At 32.2% G+C, this 14,455-nt stretch overlaps 1 protein-coding gene across 1 annotated transcript in view; it reads right to left on the bottom strand.

Moving 5' to 3' along the window:
• CSMD3 (CUB and Sushi multiple domains 3) overlaps positions 1–14,455 on the bottom strand; it is a 1,253,935-nt gene that overhangs the window by 740,199 nt on the left and 499,281 nt on the right. Inside the window, exon 7 of the mRNA XM_044245069.1 lies at positions 13,599–13,910. Within this exon, the coding sequence (XP_044101004.1) occupies positions 13,599–13,910 (312 nt within the window). The remainder of the gene's footprint in view (positions 1–13,598; positions 13,911–14,455) is intronic.

Below are 14,455 nucleotides of genomic sequence, written 5' to 3'. Positions count from 1 at the left end.
CTTAACTCAAGCTCACCAGTTTTTTCATACCAGACTGATACACATATTTTTGTCCAATATCTCCCTCCACTCATCCCAGTGGGTTGGCAATGGTGGAGTCTAACTGCTACTACTCTGCATTACAGCGTGATCCCTTGTGGTTTATTTACATCCACACATTGAGAAATATTCCCTTTGTAGGTAAACCCTTCTTGAGTTAGCCCATGTTTCACTGCTCCCCAATGGATTCTGAAGGTTATAACACTGGTACACAAAAATCATTGGAAATATGTATTAAATATCTCTTAATGTATTTAAAACCATTCTTACACTTCAAAAGGTAACATTTAAGTAAAAATATGGGTGGCCATCACTCATAATTCTATCACTAGTGCTTACTCAATTCCTAGAGAATGCTTTGAAGAGCTAGAACACATATCTACTCTTTTTTTCTGTCAATTACTTTGCTCTGCCCAAGAAGCAAAGAAAATTCAAGGATAAGGTAGCTAAGATGGTAAGTGATCTGGCTGTACTAAACTTAGAAAGCAACTGAATTAAGGGTAAACTGGCCAAAAAAGAAAAAAAAAAAAGGTAAATAGAAACCTAAGATGAACTGAATGCTATACATTAATTCGGTGTGATTTATACTTGAGATCAGTATGGATAGTGTAAAGTAAAGCTGTATATATTAGTTGTTATCAGAATTCTCTATCAATATTGCATCAAACTATCTGTATTTATTTCTACAGAAATAACAAGAAATTTAAAACTCTGTGTTAATTATTTTCTTAATTTGTTCACATACTTTACCTTACATACAATTTTTAAACTACTAAGAGCATATTTTCTTCCTATACTGGCTCCTGAAGTGGGCTGTTTTCATTTATTGGTTGTGTATCTAAAGCATGGGTGCTCTATGCCTACTGTTTTTTAAACCACAAAGTATCTACTCAAAATTGGATGATTTTCCTCCTTTCTACAGATGTAAAATGGAGAAGTGCTAAGTAGATTGCTCACGGTCATACATATGTTAGTTAAGTATGTTCATTCGATTGACTCTGATACTTCAATACTAGTGGTTATACCGCCTTCTGACTATGGAATAGCAGCATTCCATATATTTAATCAGAACTCTCAAGTGTATATCCAGAAAACCACAAATAAATGGGGTTAGTATATACTATCCTAATTTACTTTTTAAATCAAAGCTTATCATATAAAATTTAAGTGGTCAATAATATCTGACTTAAAGCATGTTTCACTTTAATATAGAGTAGAATTGGCATCATTAACTTAATATTGAATGGAGATATTGATTATTTACTTATAGTACCAAGTATAGTCCTATGGCTTGAAGTCTCTTAATACTTTATTTTAAAAAATGTGAACAGATGAATAAAAAAGGTGTAGTACAAGCCAACTGCTATATGAATTTCAAATCATCCTGTAATCTTTTTAGTTAAACCATCTTTGGCTGCATTCCTTTCTAATGGAAAGTTCAGGAGAGTTGATATTTCTTTTTCTTAATGTAAGCCTTATAAATGAAAAATTTCTACCTGTTCTGGGATCTAGACAAAAGTCAATCTAGAAATTTTTCACTTTAATCCCATTTATTATTGAGGAAGAAATGCCATTTGAAGAATATTTTAAATAAAGAAAAATCAACCATCAGCACTAAAAAGCAATAGTCCATGATTTAGAATATAAATGATGTAATTGTGAAGAGAAAAATATTCTATGCAATGCACCCCAAACCTAATACCATGCTGTTCTGCCATATATGAAGGCTCTGCTCTTCCTAAAATTGTAAAACTTAATTGTGTGATTTCACTCTGTGCACAGCAGGGCAGCCATATGCTCTAGAAAACTACATGCAAGGGAAGCAGCTTGTTGCAAAAGTGGGTGAAAATGCCCTGAAATAATTCTGAACAAGTTAAAAATGTCTCTAACATAGGACCATTCTTTCATACTCCAAAAAGCAGAGGAGTCCACTTTGGCACCAACTTTGAGTACAAATAGAAAGTCTAGCCCCTTCAAAATATTTTAACAAGGGAAAAGATTTAAAAGTGACAAGCATCACATTTACTGTGACCATCATTCACAAGATAATGAGCTCTGGTAACCATCAGGGAAAATCAATGACACATAAAACCATTTTCATCTCCAATCTTTAAGCTTTCCTTTTTAATGTAGTATATATTTTCTTCCTTTGTTTGCCCATTCTATAAAAATAAGAAATGGCATGTTAATATAAGGAATAAGCTACTAAGATATATGATTAACGGTTACTAATAAGTGTAATGATGGGGTTGAAAATCTGAAAAAAATAGCACTTATGAAGACCATCGTTCTTGAGATGATAGTTCCAATTAATATGAAAAGATATATGCTTTCTAAAACCTACTCAAAGGAAAACAGAAACACGGGGTCATCAGTAGTTCTTAAAATCCCTGCAAAGGAATAACTCAAAAGCATGGCTTGAGGGGTAGCATTGGATAAAAATGTTAAAATAGTTACTTGCAAATTTCTCAGTTGTGAAAAAAATGTGTTCGTTGCTTAATATTGTGATAAAGGTCCTCAGGCATTCAGGGTATTTTTATCTAATACCTTTTTAAAATACATAAACCTATTATGAAGTAAATTCTAACATTTTATTTTTTCTCTTCCTTCTCCCTTAAGAGCAACTTATTCACCAAAATATAAAAGAATTAGAAATATAAAAATATATTCACTGGTATGAATAGCATAGTTTTGACAATTTTACAGATGTGATGAAATGTGGTAATGGAATAGAAAGTGAGGATGATAATCAATAAATAATTATGTATTTAAATAATAAATCGGTACATTTCTAGACATGGATTTTTAAATTGCTACAAATATTGACACTGAACACAGTTTTCCACCACGTAATATAATTAGGAAAAAGTCAAGAGAACAATGAAAAAAACAAAACAAAAAAATGACAAGATATTGATAAAACATGCAATAGTCAATATTTATATGTAGTACACTCATCTAAATGTTAATAATTCCCTATCTATTAAATATATATCTATTTGACCAATATCAAAGTTTTTCCATAAAAAATCAATAATTAATATAATAAAAATATCTTACAAGAATCATATGCAACCAGATAATTTTCAAAAAGTTATAAATTATTCTGTTATTACTTATGTTATGCATGCATGAAAATCAATACATCACTTAGTCTCATAAAGAAAGACCTGGGAATTCAAGCAGACAAAGGCAACTTGCCATTTCTATTAAACAGAATATAATGGTTAATTATTCAATCATGAAAATATTTGATTTGATAATCAAATTTTGTATCCTTCTTTTCACTGGTTTGCTTCATCTATAAATTAACCCTCCAGAGATTTGAAACATAGTAAGTAAAGGGAAACTAATCTTCGTATTTTTTTCTTTCTGTTATTTGATAATACATTTTTAAAAAATCCTTTCAAGTTATAGATTTTAGCATAAAAGTTAATAGATTAATTAAAATTTGATGTGGAAATGCTTTCAACAGTTATCCATACATTCATTGATCTTCCCAGTGAAATCATAACTAATATAATCAGCTTAGTCATTCTTAGGAGTTGACAGAACTATTGTCATTAAAATTGACCCAAGAAATCCATCACCCTAAAATATCCCCTCTACTCATGAATTTCCCACCACTAGAGTAATTCCTACAGAATTAAAATATAACTTTTACTATAACTTATGAGATAGTTTATCAGCACTGGGAATATTTCAAGTGAAGAACAAGATCTCTTGGAGAGTGGAGAGAGAGCAGGTAGTATTTGACAAGTAATGCTCTCCCCCCATGATAATCATCCTCACGTAAATTCTTGCTATTCAGTGTATCAACATAACCTGTAGTCTTGTTAGAAGTGCGGAACCTTAGATCCCACCCAATTCCACCAAATCACAATCTGCATTTGAACAAGACTGCTAGGTGATTTGTATTCACATTGAAGATTGAGAAGCACAGTCTAAGACTTGGACTCTCAGTCTCTATCAATTATTATTTCCACCTCTGTATACATTACTAATTTGTCTGTCTGCTCCTATTCAAAATTTTTATTTAATTTCCTGTTGAAAAACATCTTAAAGAAAGTTATATTAGGGGGCGCCTGGGTGGCTCAGTGGGTTAAAGCCTCTGCCTTCGGCTCAGGTCATGATCCCAGGGTCCTGGGATCGAGCCCTGCATCGGGCTCTCTGCTCAGCGGGGAGCCTGCTTCTCCCTCTCTCTCTGCCTGTCTCTCTGCCTACTTGTCATCTCTGTCAAATGAATAAATAAAATCTTTAAAAAAAAAAAAGAAAGTTATATTAGATAACATAACTTCCCTGCTAAAGACCACCAGTGGCTCCTGTCTCATTTAGATTAAAATAAAACTCTTTACCTCAGCCTAAGAACCTATATGATCTGTGGTTTCCACCAGTTTCCCACCTCATCTCCACCCCTCTCCTCCTTGGCCACGGAACTCCAGCACACTGGCCTTTTTCTCAAGCAAAATTCAAACTCCTTCTAGCTTGTTGTTTTCTCTATGTGATACGCTTTCTCCTGCGATCTTAACATGGCTGTCTTCTTCCATGATGTTCAGGTCTCACTTTAACTTTTACCTCCTCAAAGAAGCCTTTCCTGCTCTCTAAACTAAGGTAGTCACCCATATATTGCACAGCCTGTTTTAATTTTCTGCACCATCCCTGCTACCATCGTTGTTTTTTGTTTATTTGCATATTGTCTTTTTCTCCTCAATTGAATATAAACTCAGTGAAGCAGAGTCTACTCATTTTTGTTCAATGTCACTTACTCAAGAACTGGAAGAGTCTGCTGTGTAAGTAACTCAGTAAATATTTGTTGAAAAAGGAAGGAAGGGAAAGGAAGCGAAGGGAAGGAGGGAAACAGAGAAGGAGGGAGGAAAGAGGGAGGCAGAGAGGAACCAAGATTGTGAAAGAAAATAACTGAGAAAAGAAACAGACTGAGAGAAAGAGATGAAGGGGAAAAATCCAGAAAGAAAGTCAAAAAAGGAAGGAAGGAAGAAGAGGAAAGAAAACAAAAAAGAAAAGGAGATCCTGAAGAAAGCAACTTTGTCATCTTAGACACTAACTTAAAAAGCTAGACTTAGATCCTCAAATGGAGAGTTTTTAGAATTTAAGGTATATAGGTAGGCACTGATATCCAAAAGAAATGTTTATTTGGCTGAGTTCTCATCTATTAAAATAAGGAGAGAGCCAATCTTCAACTTCCTTGATATTAGTGCTGGCCACATCTATGGCTATTTTAACATTGGCTATACAATGGGATAACCATAACAATAAGTTCACATCAATCCAAACATCAAGAAGAAATAGAAGATGATGGTAAATACATTTAATTAATATAAATCTGGATAGATTTATAGACACTTAGGATTAGAAGGGGCAGTAACAATCATATTACTGATAGACTCTTTGATGCTTAAATGCTTTCTAAATATCTAATTTGTCCATCAAGCTATGCTTGAATATCTTATTAGTGATTTGGGAATTTACTGATTCCTGAAACACAAAATCTGTATTTGAACAAAACTTGATGTTAGAAGTCTTCTTTATAATACTTTTTATCTCCCCATGGTTCCATAAAAGTTCTACAACCTATGGCCAAACACCTTTGATCTCTCTTATAAATAATAACACATCACACATTTGAAGATAGCTATAACTCATCCCCACTCACATATTGTATTGACTCTGTAGCAGTTCTTTTTCTTAGATGTGACAGATAATATTTCTCTGCAGTTTTATCCCTACCAATTTTCCTTTAAAAATAAAGACCATATTCTACTTCTTTGGAATTCATCACATACTTGGCAAAGAGATAATATGTTCAATAAAAACCTTAATACTTGATGGCCAAATATCAATATCCATAAATATTTAAGTAATCATGCATAAATTAACTTCTTTATTGTGCTATTGCTTTTGAAGATTGAAAAAGAGAATATGTTCTAGATTTACAAGTGTATACTCTATAAAACTATTAATAGAATTTTTGGAAACAGTATTAGTTGCTTACAAGCTGTTGAAAATACTTAAAATTTTACATGTAGCCAGATAGCTTATTAGTGGAAGGCCTATAGTAGACACCCAAAATCTATCACTTCAATACAATAAAGTTTTTGTCATATTATAGGGTCTTTTTGAACAAAGTTGTTACGTATCAGAATTTAATATCTGCATTAAACTAGAAATTTCAGCTTGTCTGATAGTGTTTTCTCTTTTCTGTTAAGCAATGTAAGTGCTAAGTGAGTTAACTTGAAGAAAATATTGCTAATGACAAAAATGAAAAAAAAAATACTGCTTTTGTTTAGATTAAAACTGCTGACCTAAAATGAAGTTTTATGCTGAATTAACCACTCTTATCTTAAAGGTGAAAAAAAAAATAAAAAGAGTTCTAGTCAAAAACTAATGATTAAAATAGGTTTCCTTTTAGGTTGCTGTCATAAAGAAGGGGGGAGTCCACCTCATATTCAATTTTAGTTAAATGCAATTTCCTATAGTAAATCAAACTGAAGCTCTGTTTGATCCTATTGGTATGATTAAAAATACTATTAAACATACTATGGAAAAATTGACTACTATGGAAAAACTGACTACACTATGTCAGGTGGTGGGAGGTTGGAGTACCAGGTGGTGGGTATTATAGAGGGCACAGATTGCATGGAGCACTGGGTGTGGTGCAAAAATAATGAATACTGTTATGCTGCAAATAAATAAAAAATAAATTAAAAGAAGTAAACAGCAACTATGGCTACAAAATGCTCATAACACATTTGACTCCACAACATGTTATAATCGTCTAAGTTAATATTCTACTAAGACAAGCAATAAAAGAGAGTTTATAATTATATATTGATGTATAGGAACTCTTCAGAAGAATATATCCACATTTTATACTTGAAAATAGCAGCTAACAATGCTACTCATTAACAGCTAACAGAACTTGTCTACATATTGAAAAAAAAGATATATTTCATAATACAAAAAATGTTAAACTAAATTATGTGGAGAAACACATCTTAATGATTATTTTTTAAATGGCATGACTATAAACTTCCTGAGAAAGAAACACCATTGTGCCACTCATCTATATTACTTTAACATTAATAACATCTAATACAAGGCTTCGAATATATTAGGCCCTTATAAATCCTGGATAAATGAAAGATAGAATGATCTAGCAATATAAACTAGCTTTTCATTACATTCTCTGCCGGGCCACAATTTTCTTTACAAAATAACGATGTTGTATTAGATGAATTTGAAATATTCTAGATAATTCTCAAGTATATAATTCTAGAAGTACAGGAACACTCTACTTGTAATGTTTTAATTATGTTATTACATAGGTCCTGCTATCTTAATTGAGCCTAAATATCTTAGGGCTGAACTATACTGAACTATAGCGTTTAGGGATTATTGAAAAAGGTGGTTTAAGTAAATATTAATAATTAACTTCAAAAGAACTTATTGTTAAGGTAAAAGTATTTGGGTGAAATTTAAATATTACTAGATATTATTAGATTATCTAATTTTAGACATCTGGGCATTTTGTAAACTAAAAATATCAATTGTTTTTAGATTATTTATGTGAATGTAAACTCCTATCAATAGAGTTGAACATTTCTTGTGTTTATTTTGGTATAGACTCCTCATATTTTTATTCAGCACAAGTATCTAGTCAAACCATTTTCAATGCATCTTGTGATAAACCCAATTTACTAGTTTGAAACTTTTATTCCTATTTCAAAAACTAGTTCTAATATCTTCTGTGCAGCCTTCCTCAACTTATTACATTCAGAAGTAGTTAGTCACTCTCCTTTCTTCAATAGCATTTCAAAAATACTGTTCTGGTAGTGTTTCTCACAATAAATTTGTAATTACTATTTTTTTTTTAAATTATACAGACCTCCTGATGGCATAGCTTGCATTCTTCATTTTTATACCTCTCCTCTCCAGTACAATGTCATGCACACAGCAAGAGTTAAAACATATTTGATGAATAATAATACAAGTAACAGTAATTAGTATTTGTTGAACACAAGAAAACAACTGTGCTGTATTTTTCCACACAGCTAACTACAATGCAGGTGTTCTCCATTACTAAGAAGTTGAGCTTTTAGAGTTGAAGTAATTGCTCAAGACCAGAGAGCTATACAGACTCAGCCTAGTTCTCAAACCTAGTTCCAGAACTAACTAGCAATGCTGGGCAATTTGGTTTTAACTTTCCACTGGGAAAAAATACCTAACATTTTTTAGCACTTCCACCTAATACCATGTTTAATCCTCACAGACACCCTACTGTAATACAATGACACTATTTTACACATATGGAAATAGACTCTCATAGTTCGTGTAACCTGCACAGGGGCTCACACATAGGAGGCGGCATAAGTGGACTAAAATCCAGTCAATAAAAGTTGGATTCTCCTTCTAAGGACTATGGGATGCTATGACCACAGGAAACTGTGGTGTGTGCTAGTACACAGTTTAAAGAAGATCTAATACAACACTGTTTTTTAGTATTCTTTCTTTTTTACTTTTTATTTCAAAGTCGAGACTTTTTTTTTAAATAGAGAAAATTGGAAATGGTTTCCTTTTACTGAATAAGTAAAAAGGGAAAAAATATTTTAAGAAGATAATTGAAATTGAGTTAACGGATTATTTATTTACTTGTGTGTGTGAGAGAGAGATTGGGAGTGAGCACAAACAGGGGGAGCAGCAGGCGGAAGGAGAAGCAGGCTCCTCGCTGAGCAAAGAGTCTGATACAGAACTCAATCCCATGACCTTGAGATCATGACCTGAGCCAAAAGCAGATGCTCAACCAACTGAGCCACCAGGCATCCCAAATTAACTGATGTTTTAACTATAGTATAGTAGGAAAATTAATTGGAATAGTATTCTATAGAGAATTGGAGATATCTTTGATAAACATTCAAGTTTTTTTCTACTTATTCATTAATGGTGTGTCTATTATTAATAAAGTATCTAGCTATGCTGATTTATAGTAAGTTAATACATAGATTGAGTCCACAACACACAAGTACCAAAGACTATGTGCAATTTCTGTGTCCATGTCTCCTTTGTGTTTATAGTGATACTGATGTAAACTGTAAGTACTTTAATTGCCTGAAATTATTGAGAATAAATTGGAAACTAGTAATGATCAAAAGATATCACAAGGGGCACCTGGGTAGCTCAGTGGGTTAAGCCTCTGCCTTCTGCTCAGGCCATGATCTCAGGGTCCTGAGATCAAGGCCCGCATCAGGCTCTCTGCTTGGCAGGGAGTCTGCTTCCTCCTCTCTCTCTACTTGCCTCTCTGCCTACTTGTGATCTCTCTCTCTGTCAAATAAATAAATAAAATCTTAAAAAAAAAACCCAAGATATCACAAAATAAAAATGAAATTACATCCCCCACCGCCTGCCTCTATGCCTACTTGTAATCTCTGTCAAATAAATAAATAAAATCTTTTAAAAATGAAATTGCAGTGTGACTAAAGAAAAATTATGAAAAATTAAATTATCATATAGCATAAAATAGCATGGACTTGAACACCTCAAAGGAAACTAGGCTATCATAATCTCTATCACATATATGCTTTAAATGGTAATGACTTTCAGCAAAATAATATTCATTGCATAAAATTAATATTTATTCATATGAAATTTATCAACTTTATAGCTTTCTTGGGTTTAACTATAAATATCCTTCAATTTTATAAATGGATAAGGGCTATAAGCAAGTCACTTATATCTAGTTTTATGTTGTGAATTTTGAAGTGGTAATATATAAAAGCAATATACTATTGTGGGTTCATGAGAATAAGATGCTTTTTATGAATTAAAATACTGAAATACATAGATATTTGAATATATTGAAAATTATAATTTTAAGACTTCTAAGAAATTTAAGTGAATGTTTTAGTGGACATATTATAAATATAAATCCATTAGTTTAACAAATATTATTTAAATATGTCTATGGTTCAGAAGTTGTTCTAAGCCCTGAGAATACAGCATGAGCCAGACTACGCACTCCCTTCCTCAGAGAGGAAAATTTTATAGGACAAGCCATAGGGCTAGAGATTACAAGTGCAGGAGAAGTACAGAGTACAATGGTGAGTTAAAAGAGAGAAAACTAACTTTTCTGAAGTTGATAATTTAAACTAAAATTTCAAAAGGGAATTAGAATGATCTGGTTGAAAGGATGGAAGAATAGTTCATAAAAGCGGCTTCAAGTAGAAAAGATCATGCTATGTTTGGCCAATTATAAGAATTTCTGTTTGGCCAAAAAAAATAGAGTAACTATGAGAGTCCTACAGGATGAATTTGGAGATACGGACAAAAGCCAGATCATGGAATTTCTTGTGAATCATCATCAAATCTTGGCTTTATTCCTAAGATCATGGAGAAGCCATTGGAAGCTTTAATGCAGTGGTGTGATGTGATCAGGTTTTATTTATTTATTTTTATATTATATTATGTTAGTCACGATACAGTACATCATTAGTTTTTGAGGCAGTGTACCGTGATTCATTATTTGCATGTAACACCTAGTGCACCATGCAATACGTGTCCTCCTTAATACCCATCACTGAGCTAACCCACCCCTCCAACCCCCTCTGCTCTAAAACCTTCAGTTTGTTTCCTAGAGTCCATAGTCTCTCACGGTTTTTTCCCTTCCTTCTCCTAATAGCCTCCATGCTCTTCCTTATGTTCCACAAAGAAGCAAGACCATATGATAATTGACTTGTGTCAATTATCTTATGTCATATATGTCAATTATGTCATATCATAATTGACTTATGTCAATTATATGTCATATCATAGGTCAATTATGTCAAGTAAAACCATATGATAATTGACCATATGATAAATGACTGCTTGACTTATTTCACTTAGCATAATCTAATCCACTTCCATCCATGTTGATGCAAAAGTTGGGTATTCATCCTTTCTGATGGGTGATTAATAATATTCTATTGTGTATATGGACCAGGTTTTAAAGACAATTCTGCCTACATTGTGGACCTTGGAATAGGAGAACAAAAACTGATTTTTGTTCTCTAAAATACCTTGAGAAAAACTAAGAAATTAGTTTTGCATTATGTTTACTGACTCATTCAATATGTCAATTAAATGACTCACTGTCAGCATATACCCCGTAACTCTTTGAGTATCTAATCAGTGATGAGCTTTACAAAATTTTTCTTGTACCACCAGATTAATTTCTCTGTTTCTTCACTCTATCTCAATCTCTTGAAGGAGGGGGTCATCTGTTATCTTTATTTTCTAGAACACATCCTGGTACTCAGTAGACATTCCAGGTATGTCTGGTGAGCTGGAATTATTTTTATAAAGAATATGCTTTGATGTCAGCTGATTCTAATTTAGAAATTTGGCCCTGTTAACAGTCAAGTTTTCAAAGTCTATTTTGTGTCTGAAAATATAGCTAAATACTGAGTGTTTTCAAAAACATTAATAGACACAGGGATGATACACCTCTTTTATTTCTAACATTGACCTAAAGTTTTTAATTCAAAATGTTAAAAATTTGTGCCTCAAATGTAATAACTAGGTATCTGAAATCACTGAAACAGTAGATTACTGAAGAAGAGTCAGAACGACTAAGTCTAATTCATATAGAAATTTGATAAAAGTATCATAATATAAGTCATTGAAAAAATAATATGCTATTTTTTAGAATGTTTTACATACATATAACTTAAACATAAATAAGAAATATTTACTTCAAAAGTAGATGGCACAACCAAATGGCTATTATATCCAAAAACACTATTTTAGAAAGAATATGCAAAAGGATGAAACATGTATTAGCTCTAAAATAGAGTGAGAAGACTATGACAATTGAGAAAACTTGAGTACTGACAGAATTTATCAAGGAAGTAATACGCTTTTTAAATTTATTTAAATGTGGTTCAAAATTTTAAATTGAGTAATTTTTAAATCACTTTTTTATTCAGTAATATTGAATAGTATTATTTATTTATTCTACTATTTATTCTCTTTTCAAAATGAATTATTTTTCCTAGTTCTATAAAATATTAATTTATAACCCCAGAGTTTCTCAGATCACTTGGTGGCAAACTTTGACTACAGCAGTATTTGTATTATTTCTTGATTTATATAATAAACTTATGTCTTTTATTCAATGGATTACAGAGGAGTTCGTCAGTGTTAGCTCATGCAATTTTCCAAAGAGAGTGAAAAAAACTGAAGGGAAAGTTTCCTTAATAGAATAACATTTACATTTTTAAATTTCCTGCTACTAAGAAAGAGTGTCTACTTGATTAAGCAAATCATCAATTTATAATTACTCCTATATTCTTAGCAGTGGAAATATGGTATGAAAGTGAATAGAGAAGCAAGGTGATATTGATTTAATTCTTTAAAGGAGACTACTATATGTTTAGAATTCATTTTAAAATGATTAGTAAAGAAAACTAAAATACTGTCAGTATGAATTTTGATGGAAATGAGTTTCTGATCTATTTCTGTATGATTTCAACCAACTTAAATAAAGATGTCTTTGTGTTTCTCCTTCACGTATACTGAGCACAGGATGCTTTCCATCACTTACATCGTGCTCTGTATAAACCATTCTTAACCGCACTACATAAAACATAACCATTTTGGAGAACACATGATGATGAGTTGGAAATAGAGTTGGAGTAGGTATTTTGTACTTGAAACATGTTCAATTAATTAGTATTTCCACTGAAGCATATCTCAATATAAATGAAGTCCCTTTATTTTTAACACTACACTGATTTTTTCTCATGAACTGCTCAATGAAACTTGCTACCAAGAAACAGAAAAATACACTTGCTACACTTCCTAACTTTGTAAAAGGTAGGCTTACAACATTAATTAACTGGAAAATTACCAACATATGATTTGGCCTTTTTACTATAGAAATTATAAAGTTAATGGATATTTAAATTTGGATCCATAATCTCAATGAATAGCTGTTACCTTTTCAAAATGAGAAATCTCAATACAATCATATAGCTCAGGTAGTTAATTTAGATGTAGAAGAGAAAACTTCATAAAATAATCACCAGATAGAATGCTTCCATTGTGTCCAAATTATCTATTTTCTTAATTGCTCAATAGCATCTGTGTAACATAAAAATTTCATGCAAATGCTGAAAATTGCTACAAAGGATAAATAACCAATGTGTCAATATGTACACTTATTAATAGAAACTGGCTATTTTATTTCAAATTACCTCAACATCATAACTGGCATGTAATATGCAATAGATATTTAGTAATTGTTTTTATGATCCCTTTTATGCATTCTTTTCTTTCTACTTTTACCCCCACTCCCACCCAATATTTGCATTTCACTTTTTTTTTTTTTTGTGCTTTCAAATGATTCAGGTTTTGGCTATTACTATCTGTATTTTTCAGCTACTTTAAAGTTTTTCTTTTGCTTCCTACAGTTTGGCTCTCTTTCAGCTCATTCTCTACTTGGAATCATTACGAAAATATAGCTTTTGCTATAACTAAATGGGCACAAGTAAAATAACATCCAATACCTCTATGAGTAACAACTGCAAGCTCTTTAGTTCTTTCTATCTGTTCAGCATTTCTTGGTCTTCTCCTTGTACTTTGTGTATCTGCTTGATGAGGAGAGAGCCCATCCTTGGACGTGTTGGGGTCCAGACCTGAATTTCTGAGATTCGTAACTTGCACTCGCTGTTCCACGGAAAGTCTATGGATGGTGACAGCTGTAACACTGGATACAGTAACATCTGCAGATGTGCTAGCAACAGCAAAAGCACCAGTGGAAGTCCTGTTATGCTCCTCTAACTCACCAGTGGAGGTAGTGTGGGCCAATGTAGAAGAACCTGTGGGACACAGTAGCACTAGATGCTAACTTTTTCTTTTAAATTTTATTTTTTTCTGATAAGTTTAATAAATTATATTCCCTTCTATTACCTTAAGGATAATCAACATGAAGAGGCAAAACACAAACACGCCCCTAGAATGTGAAGTAACCAGATCAGATGATTGCTTTGTATCACTCAACCTATGAATAGATATCACACGCAAATATACCACATTTGCACTGTAACACATTTTGGGGGAGGGAGGCGAAGCAGTAAACCTTTATGTTGTACTGAATCAATCTTCTTTGTTATTTATCTACAGATGAATATTAGCAACGAATTCCTGGCAAGTGACAAATTTTGACAGAATGGGTAACTGTGTAACCACACTTTTCTCAAAAAGTATGCTTCGAATAGTCTGTGCCATGTCTCTTCATAATTTCTGGGAAAAACATCAAACATTTCTATTTTAAGATAAGCAAGTGAAAGAAAATTTAAAATCAAAGCCAAAATTAAAACAAAATGATTAAAAAATAAAACTCTGAAATAACTATTCTATGTAA

The sequence above is a fragment of the Neovison vison genome, chromosome 4 (genome assembly GCF_020171115.1).
Source record: "Neovison vison isolate M4711 chromosome 4, ASM_NN_V1, whole genome shotgun sequence".
In the NCBI taxonomy this organism is placed as follows: Eukaryota; Metazoa; Chordata; class Mammalia; order Carnivora; family Mustelidae; genus Neogale; species Neogale vison.
This window is presented reverse-complemented; position numbering and strand designations above follow the sequence as displayed.